Source organism: Melanostigma gelatinosum (assembly GCF_949748355.1).
Source record: "Melanostigma gelatinosum genome assembly, chromosome: 17".
Lineage (NCBI taxonomy): Eukaryota > Metazoa > Chordata > Actinopteri > Perciformes > Zoarcidae > Melanostigma > Melanostigma gelatinosum.
In genome coordinates, this window is record NC_136650.1 from 16,751,869 (window position 1) to 16,769,890 (window position 18,022).

An 18,022-nucleotide genomic window follows, 5' to 3' on the forward strand; every position below is an offset into this window, starting at 1 on the left:
TTTACCTGAAGTCTGTGCCTTTTCTTTTTCCTCGATCAGGGATCCCCGGGTCTGGACACATGTTGTGTCCCTGCGCTACACCCATCTGAGACACTAATGGGAGAATACAGAGAGAAAATGAGATGACAGGGTGTCCAACAAAAGAAAGTAAAAACAAAAAAAGTGAATTCTGAAAATGTTCCATTTTGATGCATTGCGGAAGATTTCCATTCATATGAACATGGCTGTGTGTTTTCACAAGCTGGTTGCACTCGGGTTAGGTCTAGGGTAACATGATGAATGGGGGCAGTCCTTTCACCACAGCCCGACTTTAGTTGGAGGAAATATTGGACTTCTGTTTGACACCGCGTGTTGCCTGTGCTGTTTACGTTTGGCTAGGTGTCTGTGCAAAAAGTCTTGACAAGCACAGTTCCCCTAAGAAGATAAGAAACTGCTAAAGAATATCAAGGCTCATTGTTCTGAGTTGATTTGTTGTTTATTTCTGCCCTCTGGTGGCCAATAATCCCTTTATCATTGCAGAAGAAATGTAAAGATAGTATTGATATTGATCTATTGATATTTACCCTGCACATTAGTTCATTCGGCATACAATTTGACCGTCCCTGGTGGTGCTCTGCTTATTCATGCCACCGGGTACAAAACAGTGGAAGGTTGTGCCAGAAGGGGTCAAATAAAACTTGGCCAACCCGGAGAACCCATCTGACTGACTGGGAGGGGTCAAAGTTCCGCAGGGCCAAACCGATGTGACACCTGCTCATTGGCCAGGATTCCAGTGTGAGGCAAGACAGCAATGCATTTTAAACAAGGCTCACTGGTGTCAGCAGAGCCAATTACAAATTGGCAGAAAAAAGGGGAAGATAGACTTACTGTTGGATTGTGTTAAATCTGTGTGACTGTGCCTGTCAGGCTTCATCACATCTTTATAGGAGATACTGCATTTGGTCTTATTCATAAAAACAATTGGTTTAACTTATATTTGATGTGAACGTCTTTAGATCAGACTTTAAAACATTTCCCATAATATGCATGTTGTTTTTCTGGGGCAACGGGCAGTGCAATTATGTAGAATAAAATAAAGTACGTGGGACAAATTATTTTAAAGTGGAAGCAGGTAAAGTGAAATAAAAAAAAGCATAAAAGCAATGCAAATGAAAGGAAAGAAGAAAAAACCTTTTGAGAGACGTACGCAAACGATAAAGTTGGATGTAGAAGTGGATCAACTTAATTGTAAATGGCCCTGAGGCAGGATTACCATTAATGCATCTCTTTTTTTTGTTCTACAGCCCTCTGTGTCACTCTAGTTGGGTGACTCATCGCTGTCAAGTTGTTAATGTTAGAGATGTTGGAATGACGCTGAATGGGATAATAAGCGGTGAGCTCAGACAGAGGGTGAGACAGAACAAGGGCAAGGAAGACATGAACATGATGCTGACTTAGAGGTGCTTTCCATTTTGCCACACTGCTCCAGGTAAATATCCGTCCACACTTCTTTTTGGGGACATGGTCGAGTGACTTGAAGTTCATTTGCAAAAACAAAGTTGACAGTTGAGGTTTGCAACTTACACACTGATATCTTGTGGTGGTTGTCTTTGCTAGGCAACATCTTCACACCTCGAGACTTAAGTTCAGTCATCTTCTTCACTGTCGACGGAAAACAGAGCAGAGAGGCATGTAAGACAGCAGGAAGTGCAATAATGACGCCCACACATTTCTGCAGAGCCAAAATGTTTGCAGCAGATAAAGTGTATCATATAAAACAATCCATACACCATACACCCAGCCAGATATGTTCACAGCAGTTTTCACAAAGCAATTGAACAACAATGTAGTAAACTTGCCAAATAGGAAAATAACAGAAGTTCTTACAACAATAAAACCAAACATTTTCACAATAAAATGATCTATAACATAGATCTGTAATGTTCATGACAATTATACATTTAGTTTACGTAGAAAAAGAGAGCTCAACAGTGTCCAATATCTTTGCAATTGTAAGGATAGAAAGCTGCAGGAACTAAAATCACTATTTCATGACAAAGATTAGAGGGCAGGGTCAATGAGGAGCAAAACCACGTTATACAATTACAGTTTTATACAATTAAAGTGTCATACAATTACAGTTTCATACAATAAATAAATTAAAATGATTGAGTTTCATAATAATTGTGGAGAAAAAACAAATAAAAAAAAAAGAAGCAAAGTAGGAGGCTCATATAAATGCATATTTACTCACATATTTGAAAAACACCAGCAGCATCGTGCCTGCAACACTTTAAATCTATCCAATTGAATTACTCACGGTTCCTGACGACGGAAATTTAAATTTAAATTTTATTCTTTGCTCAGTTTTAGCTGCGTTGTATTTCAAAGCCAATCTGAGCCATGTGTCAAAAAGTCGGTTCATTCTGCGCCCGGATGAAAAATCACAACACAGAATTGTTTTCAGATTTGTTACAAAGGAGGGTGTGATGTGGTGCGGCTGTTTCCTGTGCCACATACAATGAAGGACACTGAAGCATAAAATAAACAGAGACGGCAGTCTTTACATTACTCCGCTGCTGTGGAATCATGGGAACTGTCATGATGAAAATGGCTGGTAGGAGATGGGGGATGGCAGAGTGTTTGATCGAACTAAAGTATTCGCCTCCAATTTCTCTCTGATCTTCTGAACATGTTTATCTAAAATTGAACTTGTAAACCCTCTAAACCCCCTCTTTCTCTCCCTGTCTTTTTCATTTCGCTCTCTTCTTATTCTTGTCCCATCGGCTGTGAGATTTCCAGCGGATGGCTGGAGGTGAGGTCCTTAGAGATCACCTGTTTTGTGGATGAACTAATCATTTTTCCCTGCTCATTCCGCCTCAAAGTTGATCCTTGAACCTGAAATGGATGCTCGGGAGACACAAGATTTTGTCTGTGTGTGCATGTGTGTGTGTTTGTGCTTGTGTGTGTGTTTATGGCCCTGTAATAATAAGTCTTCAAATCTTGAAAGCAACTATTTTGCCAAAATAGCAAGATTAATTCAAAACGGTCAAAATCTTAAAATTTAAGCAGATCATATTTCGGGAAATAGCAGCTCATTTGCCCTAGAAATATGAATTATGTCAGTCTACCATCTTATTTTCTTAATTGGACCTCATAACATATTGATTCATATCATTTGGGAAGGCTTTGTTCCCGTAGGAGCAACAGTGTGCTCAGAACATTCCATTGGAACGCGCCTCTTGGATTATGATATATATGTTGGAATATTCATGAGGATAGCTCATTATGGGAGAGTTAGTCCTCTGGGAAGTACAAATATGTTGCATTACAGGGCCGTTTGTGACTAGATCATTGTTATCTCTTGCAAACAAGTGGAATATGGTATTTTGGCACGAGGGAAAGGTTCCCTCGTGGACCATATCTGAAGCAAATATGAAAATCCAGCAATTCTTTTGCTGATCCCTTGGTAAAAAGTTAAACCTGGTACACATTAATAACATCCTTTTGTAAAATCAAAACTTCTCTTCATCTCACCTTGGTACTGGGCGCTGAAACCTCTCAACTTGTGGTTGCCATCAGAGGTAAAGTGAAGCCGAAGCCAATTCTTGCTGCTAATGATGGGTGAGGGAAGGTTGGGGCCAGTGAACCTGTAGACACAGAAATGTAGACAAGAGTGCGTTTGATTATTAACATTCTAACAATTGAATTTGATTGTTAACGTGACTGTTTTAATAACCAAATGTGAAAGTAGCAGATTGCAAGCTGTGGCAGTATTTAGCATATTCTGTACACTTAAGATTGAAGTCCAGGCATGTACCAATGCAATATGTAGCATCAGTCTAAGCACTCATAAAGGCTCCATAGGTGGGGTCAGTGTGTACCGAATGAAAGTTAACTTCATATAACACAGCTTTATTAATAAAGTATAAGCATGATACGGTTGGTGATTAAAGTATGGTATTAATCGTTTATTCGACTGAAGATAATTGCTGCGCTGCCGAAAAGCGCACCGTCTCTGTTTAGCCTCCAAGCATGGTGTAGATAATTTGGCGTATCATTGGTGCAATCCTAGCAGGACTATCATAGCTGATCACTGGAGGGCCACCTTTACCGTGTCCATGTGATTAACTCCGGTATCAGAAGATTAATTGGCTTTTCCTGCTCCAAATTATTGTTATTATATTAGCCTACAAAAAATCCTGTTTGACCGATATCTTTTGATAGACCTGAGTCTGTTTTTGGATGATCTTACTGTCATATTATCGATTGAATTATGTATTTTGTTATTTTGTTTGGTTGGTCGAATGGACACCATGATCCAGGAGTAAAACAGTTTACTGTGTTGGAATATCCTGCCGTATGACTAACTGTGACGCTTACAAAAGTCATTTCAATATCATCTCTTCAATCAATCAACGTCCATTGTAAGAAAGGATCATGCTTATGTTTTGTGCAATAAAGTTATTTTGTAATCCATCAGATTTCCAATAAAGTCAAGCCCAATGGCAGACTATACATCACAGAGGCTGGCAGAACCTGACAGTAATTATCTTGTCTGTTTATAGTAATTATACGAATGTTTCAAAAATGATTGTGGCCTTCACTTATGTTAAGATGTTACACCTTAAAGATGTATTTAAGGGAAGGTCTGGTACTAAAGGGAAACTATAATGTTAACGACTCTTAACCAAACTGTGGCCGAATAAAAAAAAATGGGAGAGGAAAAAAAATCAGCATTGGCATTTGCAAAGAAAGGACAGTCCTTTTACCGCTTTGAAAAAAAAACAACAGTGAGTTATACTTCACACACACATGCACCCATATGCTCAGGCACACATTTCCCACAAGTGCGCGCATTAATTCCAATTGCCCATCTGTAAACTGCATTTCCCCAACTGTGTCCACCTCATCTCCCTCGCCTACATATCCGCTCCACTCTATAGAGGAGATTTTTACTGATACACACCTCGGACCAGCTCTCATTAATACTTTGGCCTTAACTTATAGTAATAGGTTGATGGCTTTTAATGCCTGGGTGGTTGCTGTTTGAAGAAATGAATGACCATAGTTGAGGGTTCTCTGTTGTTTGGAGCAGTGGGGGCTCTGGTGGTTCATTTCAATCCCTTGTGTATGTCTGGTCTTGGTTACATCTGAAGGTCACACATACAGCTCCGCTGCCAGGGCTTTAATATCGACTTTCTGGACTTAAGGGCCTTCCACACTGATTCGTTTTACCCCAAAAGGATGTGGTGTGTGTGAGAGAAAGAGAGAGAGGGAGTGATAGTGTGTTTGTGTTATTTAGGGAGGATAACAGAGAGTCAGAGCGAGAGTTAACTTATTTGTGTACTTGTTTGAAACTGTGAATGTTTGCTTGTGTGGGTTTGTGAGCCTGCACGCACATCTGGATCGACTGGCCTATGCTATAATTCACATAGCCTCATTAAAATGCAGAAAGTTTTGGCTTTAAAGTCACTGTGACCCCCGGTCTGTTGTAAGCACCGGGACCTGCATACTGAGCAGAGCTCTGATTGATCTACCTTAGTAGCTGCAATTAATAGGGACGTTCTTCGTCCAGAACTTAGCCACCGCATGCATGCAACCACCCACACATGAACGCACATGTGGTCATCTGATACCACATCACAATGAATTAATTCGCTGAGTGGTTATTTCAAGCGTTTGATCCTAATGTGGAGCCAGTCACCTTTGACACCTACACTCCGCCCATCACTGATTATGCGTGGGGTAATTTGACACCTTCGCCCCTCGAACAGAGAACAGATGACATGAAACGATGAATATAAAGCAGAACAAAAAAAAAGACCCATTCTACTGGGAAAGGCTTTGCTGAATTTGCGTGATGGCGACGACCTTTGCTCAGAATCCTGAAAGGCATTGACAATTTAATGAGTCACATCTCATCAGGATGGAACGTATCGCCATGCCAGTGTGGCGCAAATGTATTCTGACTGGTCTTGTGTAATCCTGAAACTCTCAATCCTAACATGTCAAGGAAAGACAAGTCTATGCAAGAAGGATTTGCATGTCTGACTTCGGATGTTGCCTATGAAGTTGTGTAACCATGACACCATTTCAGGTCTTTTATGAATGTCTTTCATGAGCTGCATCAGAACCTAGCTGTTTCCCAGAAAGCTCCGCGTGTCTAGAGTAAATGTGACGTGTATAGATAATAGCCTATGAATTCAAAAATGGTATAAACATTGTATTGTATTGTGTTTCACAGCTCTGTCCCCTCAAGAACACCACTGGCCGCCTCTTTCACCTTGCCTTGCCCAAAATACTTTTCTTGGACAATCAACAAAAGTCTGACTCAGACCGAGAGCTTTGGGGCCTGGACATGGAAACTGATTTAGCACTGCACTCTCGAGACACTTCCGCATAAACTCTAATACGGTCAGCCAGACAGAGAGAGCGCGATAGGGTGAGGTGAAAAATGAACTATAGAGGTGCCCACAATACCCTTCAGGAGACCTCCGTCAGCCAGCTCAGGACTCTTTCTGTTGCTCCAGCATGGTCAAGTTCACCCTAAAACTTTCATGTTTTCAGCAAAAGAAGGAGCGCAAAGTGAAATGGGGAAAAGGCAGAGGTGACACGAGGTCAAAGTGGTATTTATGGTGGTCTGTTTGTCCCTAATCCTTCATAGCATACACATCAGCTCCTTATCCTCTGCCGTTGCTGCAGTTTATCACAACCTTAAGTCAGTCTTTAGTTTGCAATTTGTGTGTTAATGAAAGTTGAATCCAGCTCATATTGCCCTTTGATTCAAAGGGACATTTTTATTTGTACCCATGGTGAAAACAAGAGTAACTCCAACGGGGATTTTTGCTTTCAAATCTTGGCTCTGGTGTTTTGAGGCCTTTTTATGTGCATGTGGGCTGTGTGGATCATACTGTAATTTATTGGTGTGAGATTTAGTGCCCAGGATTTTGAGCCGTCTCAGGACCCAGCTTTGTACTTAGAGCCAGAGATGATGCTGGCGCTCTCCATCCCAGTAGCACCACACCAAATGCACACGTGCCAGACACTACATGGCCCCCCTCAACGCTTCATTTTAAAGTGATGAAACATCTTCTGAGGCATGCCGTTTCTCTTTATCAACCTCGCACATGCCGTCAAGCGTTTTACAACATGGCTATACATTTCCGCCTGATGTTCATTCTGCCATGCAGCCCCCTGGCCGCACTGACATGAAGGAACAAATAACAATCTCATCAGAAAAGTAACTTAATTATGGCCAGAAATGGAAAAAAGAAGATGGCGTTATTGACTTGTTAAAAGTAGCTAAAGTGGTAAAGAGGTTAACAGCTATGTCCCAGAGGCTGCTTGAGCAAGTGCGTTTGTGGCTTATACATACAACCCACATGTTGCACACACACACACTGTGATCAACACTTTTACATACACACACCTTGCATGCACTTTAAACACCCACACTTTTCTCCAAGGCTTCTCTGCTTTTCATCAAGACACTAAGTATTGAAAGTATCTCCTTCGCCTGGTCAGGACACCAGGTTTAACTCAAACTGGGCTCCTGATGCTGACCGTAACATTTTGTCACTCGAACATAACTGTTTGATTGGTGAAGCTTGCTTCAATGGGTTGAGTTCGTTGACACCTTCTACATCCCGAAAGCAGCCATGGAAGACAGGAGTTAACACACAATTTCATCAGTGGCATATTCTCTTTGCTGCAGTCTGCTCCATCTTCCTGCTGTCTGTGTGCAGTGTGGCTGAAAAAGCCAAATCATTGACATTTTGATATGCCATCTCTCTTTTTCATTTAATCATTGTCTCAATACTCTGTTGCAATTTCTCCGGCCTGTTGCCCTCAACTCTTCTCCACTCGTTCTGTCTCTGCCTCCAGTCCTTCAGTCGAGCTTGTGTTCAGCTTAAGTTGAGCGACTGAACCTGAGGCCCAACTGCAGCAAGAGTTTCCCCTATAAACAAGTACTGTTTTCCTCCAAATCAAAGCCAATCATGTCTACATCTAGACACCCACATGTTTTTAAATGATCCTAAGAGAGCTTTACAGAGGAGTCAGTCACATATCTCAACCAAATACCTCACTGGACTAAGTATCTCCCTATAGTAGATCCCATAGTCTATTTGGTTGGAGTATGCTTAAAACCGTTTAATTATCTTCTATCTGAGGCATCAGCACACAAACAATGTTTTTGCATCCAAAGTGTAATAATTATTAGCTTGCAAAATATGTCGCTTTCCATTCTATTTCTCAGATTAATTACATTGTTTGATCACATCTCTTCGCTTGCTTTCCCCCCCCCCCCCCCCCCCCCCAGTGGTATTAAGACAGGCCGTCAGGGCAGTTATGTCTCGTGGGTCTGTGCACAAAAACAAGGCCTTACAGAGGTGGTTGAAACCTCCACTGGCCAAAACTGCAGACCCATCAGAGCCAGTATGCTTACTTTTCTCTTGGACTCCCTGGTCCAACAGAGCCAAAATGTCTGTACCTCATCCTCTCTCAGCCCTCATGTATTATTCATGAAATAACCTCTGGCCCCATCAGAAAGCCTTGTTAAATCTTCTGAGGGATTCCTTTCTTCCCCTTCCCACAACTCATTTTCTGCCCTCACAGAACACATAATATGGACACTGATTGAAAGAAATTTCCTTTCGGGAAGAACAAACCGGCCTTCATCTTCCCCTTATTTTTACATTTCTTCAAGCCTATCTTATAGCTTCCTACAAATGCACTTCGGTGAGTCATTTTAAAAATAGTGTAAATATAGTAGATGGTAAAACCCACCTCAGGCTTGGGGATAACTCTGTGACTGCCATTTGACCCTCCCATGATCCTGGCATTCATAACCAATCATCATACACACATTTCCTCCTCAATCCAAACTGAGTTCTCTGTATCAAAGTGAGGAAAATGTAAAGACGATTGCCAGGTTGTTGTTTTTCCTTCACCAAAGAGTAATGTATGGTAGGACACACCGGCACAAATCTGTCAGCTGTGTGTAGAGAAAGACTGTCAGGTTAATATAGGTTTAAGTTGAGTCAATAACAGTTTTGGATTATTGAAGAGATAATTTCTATGGTGAAATTGGATTGCAATAATCCAAATCCTTTTCAAAGGTAGAATTTACCAAAATAAATCTCTTAGAAGCGACCGTGATCAACTTAAGACCTGGACCTTAAGGAGCTGGCTTTAATATCCATTTAAAAAGCAAACCTAAACTTCACCCAAAACTCAAACTAATGCCTTGCATGGTACCTGTATTTTGTTTTGCTTTGGTGGTATTCAGTTAAAACCCCAGTTGGTAGTATTAAGGTGAAAGTTACTTTCTGAGATATTCTGAAAACGGCCCAAAAACGCACAAAGACAAGCAGATGAAATGGGGCAGAAACATGAACTAAAGCTCAATTCATTGAAGTAAAGAATTCAGTGCCACTCGTTCTGCAATTGATTCCAGTGTCCGTGTGATTTATTATACTCTTCTTAAAAAAAGTCAAGGTAGATGTCGCGGAGAGCAAAGCAAGAGGACTGAACTGCTATTGAATGGACTGTGGAACAATGCTGATGAGGGAACCATACAGAGCCTAATGGCTTAGATTATTATTGCCTTCAACAAAATGACCTCCACAGGCACAAATGACTTGTTTGACTAAGATGAAGCAAAATACAAATACAAACAATGTCCAACCAGTGGCTGTTATCGCCATTTCTCCCCTTTCTGTTTGATTTCTCTGCAGTTGACATGACACTTCGCAATCATCACCGAGCAAGGTTGTGGAACACACAGTCACACCCTAAAACACATCGGACATAGACGGCATCAATCACATCATGCAAGTGAAAAATAATATGTGCGCACTTTGCAATGGGTGTAATCGCCTGCGGGCGGTATTGGATCTGTGGTTAACGGGAGAGGTACTAATGAGTTTCCAAGGTGACTCTTAAAAGCGGCAGCGGTAATTGAGCCCTCTCTGCGGATCTATCAAACACAACAATAAACAAATGCCTATAATATCCTCGGGCCGTCTGCAAGGGCATCTTCCTTATCTTTTACAGGAGGTTTGAGGAGATATACACGGAGAACATTTTTGAAACAAATCATGCCCTCGGTCAAAACGCACAGTGACTGCGTTTAGTAGGTTGGCTTCTAAAGTAGTACTTCCCACGACCATCAAAGCTCACTGAATGATCCTGACGCCAGCACTTCCGATGTTCAACTCGTTGTATTTCTCTCCCACTTGGAAAGTCATGCTCCGCAACTGTTCAGAAGCAAATGGCTTTTGTTAAACATCAAAGAATGGGCTACAATTACTCACAGAACCAGAGCCGATGTCTGCAATACAAGCACTGCAAACTGAAGCGTCAGTGATATTGCTTTCCCCCCAAATCAACAATATATTGCAACAATGAAATGATTTCCCTCAAAAACAATAGCTAGCCTGGTTCTGTCCAAAGGTAACATATTCTGCCAACCAGCACCTCTTCAATGAACACAATTACATCCTGTTTGACTGATCCTCAAAGAACCAAAGTGTAAACATGACAAAGGGTGGTGCTGGAGGCTTCTGCTGGTTGCAACAGCATGCTGACAACAAGACTAACCTGTAAAACCGCAACTTGTTTTTACACTTTGTTTGTTGTATGTACGAGATATACAACAATTATATAACATGTGCATTAGTAAGTGTCAGAAGTGCCTGGAGGATGATTTTGTTACCTCTGAGCCAGGTTAACAGGTTTCCCAGTTTCCATTCTTGCTGTAGCTTAAACTTTACCTTGCAGACATGAGTGGTATTGACTTTTTCATCTAATTCTTGGCAAGGAGGCAAACTAGTGCACGACCCAAACTCCAACTTTAAAGCAAATGTGGACACCTTAATCTCTTGCCACTGCTGTTAAATTAGACTGAAACTCCTGTATCCTGAAAGGGGTTGCATCAATTGAATCACAAGAATCTTAGTTTTCCAAACATATGTTGCATGAGCAATCACCTTAAAGATACCCGCTGTGTACATGGCATTGTTGTGTTCTTAACAGTGTTAAGGGATTTTTAATGTTATATTAATATATATTTGCAATCTAAGCGAGTAAAACCATCACAGCCTGCAGCGGTTTTCGTTTGTTGTACTAATATTAACAATATCAATCATCAATATCAGTCAGGTTAAGGAGGACATCTATGCTTCATTGGACAAGTTCTCTCTCCCCCTCTGTTTTCATGTCTCTCTCTACCCCCCTGTGGTTTGTGTGTATGAGCTGTTAGTTTTTCAGAGTGAGTCTGAGATGACGCAGTATGCGAGCAGACAGGTGAAACCATGCTAATGATATTGAACCTGGCAACACTGTCAAATCCCCCAAACACAGCCGGCACATTGTATTCCCTCGACACCAGAGCATCCTGAAATAACTCAATTGTTGAGCTACGAGAGAAGCGTCTATGGGTTTTTGCATGCATCTTGGTTTGTGTTTACTTGTGAACTGTGTGTGATTGCATGTCCGTAGACAGTATGCATGGTTTCTGCCAGAAAAGTTGTATTTGTCGGTGGTGTCAAGAAGAGTTGACCTCTCAGCGCTGCCTCGGTAACAAGTCGACACATTCAAGGGAGAAGTAGTCAGGCTATAAACGCACAAAGCATATATTCAACATTGAAGTATAATCAAACTGATAAAAATGTATGAATAAGTATAACGAAATGTTCTAATCAATTGTGTAACAAATGTTTAACTGCATAGAAGTGATTTAAACAAATGTAATGAATGTTTCTGTGTGTTCTGTGTAAGATTGGAGCTGAGATGAAATGTATTGGGCAAGAATGACATTGCTGTAATCAGGACCAGATGTTGGGCGTAGTCAAGAAAGTTCTGGAAACTGATGCAATAGTTGAGTCATACCGGCAATGTTCGGCTTAACGCCCTTTCCAGAGGGAGGGGGGATGAGTAATGGACCAAACAGGTGGGGGCTGATCACAGCCCATATGAGGAATATAAGGACATGCTTGCAAAGAGCAAAGCTGGGATTTCATCGCGGATGCCGTACCAAGCGCATCGGAAGAAGATACTAAAGCCTGCAGCTGATGTATTGAGGACTTCGTCTCTGTTCACGGAAAAGAGACCTCTGTTCGTGGACATTGAGATTGAAAGACGAAGGTTCTAACTCTCCCCACCGCTCGCCTCTTAACATCTGGACAACTGAGAAAGCCGCAGCTGCCTGAGAAAGACTTTGTACTGAGTTTTGAGAACAGCTGAACGGGCTCCGTTGCGGAGCGGGAGGATCGAGGGTCAGGCCTGACCTTCGCTCCTAACAACTCCAAAAGAACCTTTTTCATCGCACCATTGGACATCCAGCTCCAACCGAGCCGTCTCGGCGACTAAAACTAATGAGTATAATCGAAGAAGATAATTAAATTGACTAATTATGTGTAGTGACATTTTATGTGAGCTGTAGCTGTAACCCCTGCAAACTAACTAAATATAACCTGCAATAAATATCTAATCTGCATTTAAAGTGAAATCCTCAAGTGCATTAATTTGCCGAAGTAGTAATAAGTTCCTCGTGACAGTAAAAAGTTAAAGCTATTGTATGTCTAACAACTGAGTTCTGAAAGGTTATCCTAGAGACCGAATCCACTTAACAACCCCTTACGGTTTTAGCAAGAATTAATCCTAGCCGTTAAAACCTAACCTGGCATTTACCAAGAGCGCGGATCCATAAGAGGGAAGCTGCCATAACCGACGCGACTGGTGGGAGCGCCCGGGGCCAGGACTGGTCTCTCGGCCGAGCGCGCTCTGACCGGAGGAAGCAGGGTAGACGTCGGGAGTAACGGCAGTTAGCGGAGCCAGGCGAGTTCCCTCGCCAGAACACCAGCTCGAGAATCTTTTAATAGAGAGCTGAGTCAGTAATTAGCCCCGTATCGGGCCAGAAGTACCCAGGATCTAACACGTGGCGCCCAACGTGGGGCTCGACGGAAAAGGAGTACGTTGAGTCCAAAAGAAGAACCCCGGCAGCTAAGAGAGGCTGTCGTTCGTGTACGAAAAGACCTGAGGTGAGGCGTTGTGGTAGAAAGCAAAGCTGCCCAAGCCTCGAAGAAGTCCGATTGCGAAGACATCCACGAATCGAAGCTGTGTGTGGTATTTACAGGCCAACACAGGAGAATCCGCAGGCGACGGAGAGCATCGACCAGACTCGCCCGACCTGTAGAGGGACCAGAGCCTGATCCCATCCCTTCCTCAACGCGCGACGAGAGGCTTTGGGAGGAAGGCGACTCGAGACAACAAAGACAAAGACAAAGTCCAAGATGGACGAATCGCCCGGAGGATCCGATAGCGGCGGAGGCGACCCAGCGGTACGAGCCAACGGCCCTGATGGAGGAATCGCCACCGGACAGCAGAGAGGACCCAACGGCGACGGAGGCAGCCCGCAGACGGAGACGACTCAGCAGGACGTGCCAGCGCCATCGACCCCGGACCAGGCAGTAGACGACAGCCCGGACCAGCAGAAGGACGACGCTGGACCAAAAGGAGCGACATCGGGAGAACCGACACCGATGCCGTATCCAGGGGCACAACGCAGAAGCGAAGTCCAACATCAGATCATCCTGAATGGCAGAGGATGGGACACCTGGGACAAATCTGTTCAACAACACCTATTCGTCCTGCATGAAGAAGCAGATAAGGCGAAGGTGGGGGAAAAAGTAAAAGCAATATGCAAAGATAAGGGGGGTTATCTTGCTCCCCTTGCCCTTGAGTCGGGACTGGTGGTGGCAGTAGTAGAGTGTGAAGGACCGCCGAAAAGCAAACCGAAGATAACAGAATGGCTACGTTGGTGGCTGGAAGTGATGAAAGTCATAAAAGGAAAAATAGTCACCGTAATCAGCCCGTCAAAAGACTACGACTCAGTCGTAAAGATGCTGGCCGCAGAAATTGTAGCGGGGGCAGTGACTATACAGAAGAATGTAAAAGCCACCCCCCGCTACAGAGAAAGTGAAAAAGAGCGAGAAGCCATAGCGGCATGGATAGCCGGACAACCAAGTTACCACACGGCTCCCCACGAAGATCAGCTTAGCATCCAAGGGACCTCGGTGCACACGGACTCCTCCGCGGGGGCGTCCTCGGAATCCGACAAAGGGGACGGACAGGACAGCGGCAGCAACGGGGAGATCTCAGAGGAGGACGACGTGAGGGACGACTCAACGCTGGACAGGAGCGCCGAGTACCAACTGCTCCCGCCCTTCATGCAATCCGGGACTCCCGCTGCCGCTGCAGTAAAAAAGGTCCTGAAGGACTACAACGGCCCAGAGCCGAGGCGGCCCCAGAAAGCTAAGGGTAAGACAAGACACGTTCACTCCCCGAACCCAGAAGACCATCTTCAAAAGTTGAAAAAGATGCCCGAGGGGACCAAAAAATATGCGAACCAGACAGGGTTAACCGCATATAACCACTTCGGAGAGCCTTGGGACATAGACAGCCATGGACTGGTTGTCTTAACCAACTCACATCTAAAGCCTCATATCTCCCGGTTCAGAAAGAATCTGGTAAGAGAGGCAGGCAGCCTCTACAAAGAAGAACTTGAGGTGCGCCTCCCGGGATGCAGACAAAGACAGGAGGAGGTGGTGGTTACGAGCGGCGGAGAATCAAGACATTATGCGGTGCTACACGTACCGATCGAAGGATATGAGGATGGCGAAGATCAAGACGCCTATCGGGACAGCATAGAGGAGGCATTAGAAAAAGGTGTCACCCGAGCGAGTGAATTGTCCTTCAAAAGAGTCGTTATATGTAACGACGGCGCCAGGTCCGGCAACCTACCATGGGAGGTAGCAGAAGAAGCGGCAATGAGGATTCTGCACCTCCTGATGAACGCTCCCCACGGGTGGAACAAAATCCGCGAGTTGGTGATAGTCACCTCGGTGGCCCAATACCAAGAGAGAAAAGAGAGAATACTGAGACCCCTCTTCAAAACGGAGGGGCCAAACAACTGGAGGGCAGGACCGCCGGAATACAAGGACGAGAACGCCCCAGTTGCGAAAGCAGTTCTGCCACGGCTCCCGCAATCAGTAAGATTGAAGAGAGAAACCAGGACCGAGCAGAGGAGCTACGAGGAATCAACACCCGGTCCCTCAGGACGGGAGGAGCGACGTCCACAGGTCAGCTCAAGCCAGGAAAAACCACAAAAGGAAAGAAGAACTCCAATCCCCTCTCCCCGGACAGTAGCGGTGCAGACAGAAGAGGAAACCCCCGTGCCAACCAAACCTCCACGGGGGATCCCCAGCCCAGCAGAGTCCGTCGGCGTGCAGACAATGAGCTACTCCGGAGGCGGAGAAGCGCACATGATAAGGTTCGAAAGTCCTGGCGGGAGCAGGGAAAGTCCCAGGGCTCCACAAAGAACGCCAGAACCAGTTCAGCCGGCCTCGCCGTCAGCAGAACCAGAACGAGAGGCGCAGGAAGAAGCCGCAGATGTAAGTTCAGATGAAGAAGAAACAGCGCCAAGCCTGACTTCCATCGAATACGAGGCTCCGGGAGGAATGACCGACCTGAGAATAGGAAGCAGAAAAGGCAAAAAGAACGCGCTGCCCCTAGTTTCAGTGTGCACGGCTTCGCTGAAATTCCCCCGAGACGATCGTTACGGGCCCATGACCACCAAAGACGGAAGAAAAGCCTATGCTCCAGAGGTCGGTCAAACAAGTTATGATGTTCCAGAAATATGGCTGCACGACCTCGAAGGAATGAAAGGAACAATGGTCTACGCGACAAAAAGAGAATGGGCGAATTTTCTAATGACCCCGACCTACGGCTCCCTCGCAACAGCCACGGAGCTGACGGGTAACTTTCGCACAGGCTTTGTGACAATCGTGTACGACGTCATGTTGCGACGCCTGAAGAAAGCAGCCTACAAGCTGGCAGCGGAGGAAGACAAAGCGCGGAGGCAAGACATCTCGGGCAGCGAGGACGAACAGCCACCTCAAGGGCAGGGCCTCGCACGAAGCAGCTGTCCCACCACCGCTGAAGAAAATGACTGCATAACAAAGATGCGGGCTTCCACCCAGAGCTTTGGTGAGTTCAAAAAGATCAAGGCGATGGTGACAAACCGAGACCCAAAAGAATCAGTGCAAGAATACCTGACGCAGAAATGGCTTATGGTAAAAGCCAGTTCCACAAACGATGAGGCGAAAAGATTGTGGCTAGCTCATGTGACGGACCAACCGATGGGTCCCGAAGAAACCGCGGAACAGCACTACCGAAGATTAGTGTTGGAAGACTGCGAAGACGAGGAGTCACACATCGACAAGGCAAGAAAAAGCTTAGACAAAGGGCAAACTCTCACCCAGGCATGGTACGCCTTGCGACAGGCGATTCCGCCGGAAAGAAGTGTGCAAGTCCTAAGGAAGCTGACAAAGGGCCTAATGAATGACATTGATTTTGTGACCCTAAACATCAACAAAAGTACCACCGAACAAATCCAAGAAACAGTAAGAAAATGGGATTTGAAGAAAAAACACTTGGAAGACAAAAGAGAAAAAGGAAACCAGCCGAAGCCGCCGGCTCCCAGGCCCTCGTATGACAACGCAAGGCCCACCGAGGGACCCGGTCCTTCACAGACACAGAGAAGGCAGTCGGGAGGATTCCAGAGGAGTCCACAAAACTACGAGCGTGAGCCAGGATTCCGGAGGGGTTCTCAAGGCTACCAAGGCTACCCGCGAGAGCAAGGACCTCAGCGGGGTCCACAAGGCAACCAGAGGGAGCAGCAAGCTCCAAGGCAAGAAGGCTTCCAGAGGCAGGGCGTTTACCACAGGGCCCAGCCGGATCAACAACAGGAGGGGCCACGGCCCCCGCCAGCCAACAAGAGCGGTTTTCTCTCTTCCGAGGATTACAACAAGCTGACGACAGAACAGAAACAGGCCCTTCGTGCCTCCCGCCTAGAAGCTGGGAGCGAAGGGCAGAGAAAGTAATGGCTAAGCGGGCGCGGGTCACAGTGGATCATGCCTATTGGGTGGGGGACGACATATACACCGACGTGGATGGAATCCCCTATCAGGTAGATACTGGTGCAGAAGTGTCGATGACCCGCAAATGCCTTGAAACAAAAGGACACCTGACTGTTCAACTAGCCGACGGAACCATCAAAAAGATTCCGTTTGGCGTCTGGAAAGGAGTTGTATGGGCTCTAGGACCCTACAATTTAATGACAATAACAGACTTAAAAGAGCTGCATAGCAGCCCAGGAAATCGAACCCCAATACAACAGCGACTCAGAGTCCTCGGGGCAAAACTAATCCAGATGGGATCGTTATCACCGGAGTGGTACAAACCTGTGAACATTCCAGAAGTGACCAAGCAACAAATCGAAGACAGCGACCTTTCTCCGGAGGGAAAAGAAACGCTAGAAGACATACTTTCCAAAGCCGGAGTGGCTAGGTTCAAAAATGACTGTGGAGACATGGGTGCGAAGTACACCCACACCATAGAAGGGGGTGTACACCCGCCCGTCCGCCAATACCCCCTGAATCCAGGGGCCGTTGCAGAAATGGACCTGATAGTCACGGAGCTCAGCGAACTAGGAGTGGTGCGAGAGGAGCCAAATCCCATCACAAACAGCCCAATACAGGCAGTCAAGAAGCCTGAGTCATCGGGAGGAGGATGGAGACCTGTTATCAACTTCAAGGCCCTCAACCGCAGGACTGTCGCCAATCGAGCCAGCCTGATCAACCCACAAGGGACGCTGAAGACACTAAGACTGAAAAGGTACAAATCCTGCATAGATCTGGCAAACGGATTTTTCTCGTTGAGGCTAGCTAAAGCCTCCCAAGGCAAGACAGCGTTCACCCACAAAGGTAAAGCGTACGTCTGGGAACGGCTACCGCAAGGCTACAAAAACTCTCCGAATGTTTTCCAGTCGGCCGTAATGGATATACTTGACGGCCTAGAGACAACAATCTACATCGATGATGTATTCATTGCGGATGACACCGAAGAAGAACATCTGCAAAAATTGAGACAAGTCGTAGAACGACTAACAGCAGCAGGCTTGAAATTGAATCTGAAA

The 18,022-nt window shown here is 45.2% G+C and overlaps 1 protein-coding gene across 2 annotated transcripts in view; it reads right to left on the bottom strand.

Moving 5' to 3' along the window:
* csmd2 (CUB and Sushi multiple domains 2) overlaps positions 1 to 18,022 on the bottom strand; it is a gene marked incomplete at both ends in the record, with an annotated part of 212,096 nt that overhangs the window by 96,834 nt on the left and 97,240 nt on the right. For both annotated transcript variants that reach the window (XM_079287579.1, XM_079287580.1), the window contains 3 exons: positions 6 to 93; positions 1,564 to 1,641; positions 3,517 to 3,629. In XM_079287579.1, the coding sequence (XP_079143705.1) occupies positions 6 to 93; positions 1,564 to 1,641; positions 3,517 to 3,629 (279 nt within the window). The remainder of the gene's footprint in view (positions 1 to 5; positions 94 to 1,563; positions 1,642 to 3,516; positions 3,630 to 18,022) is intronic.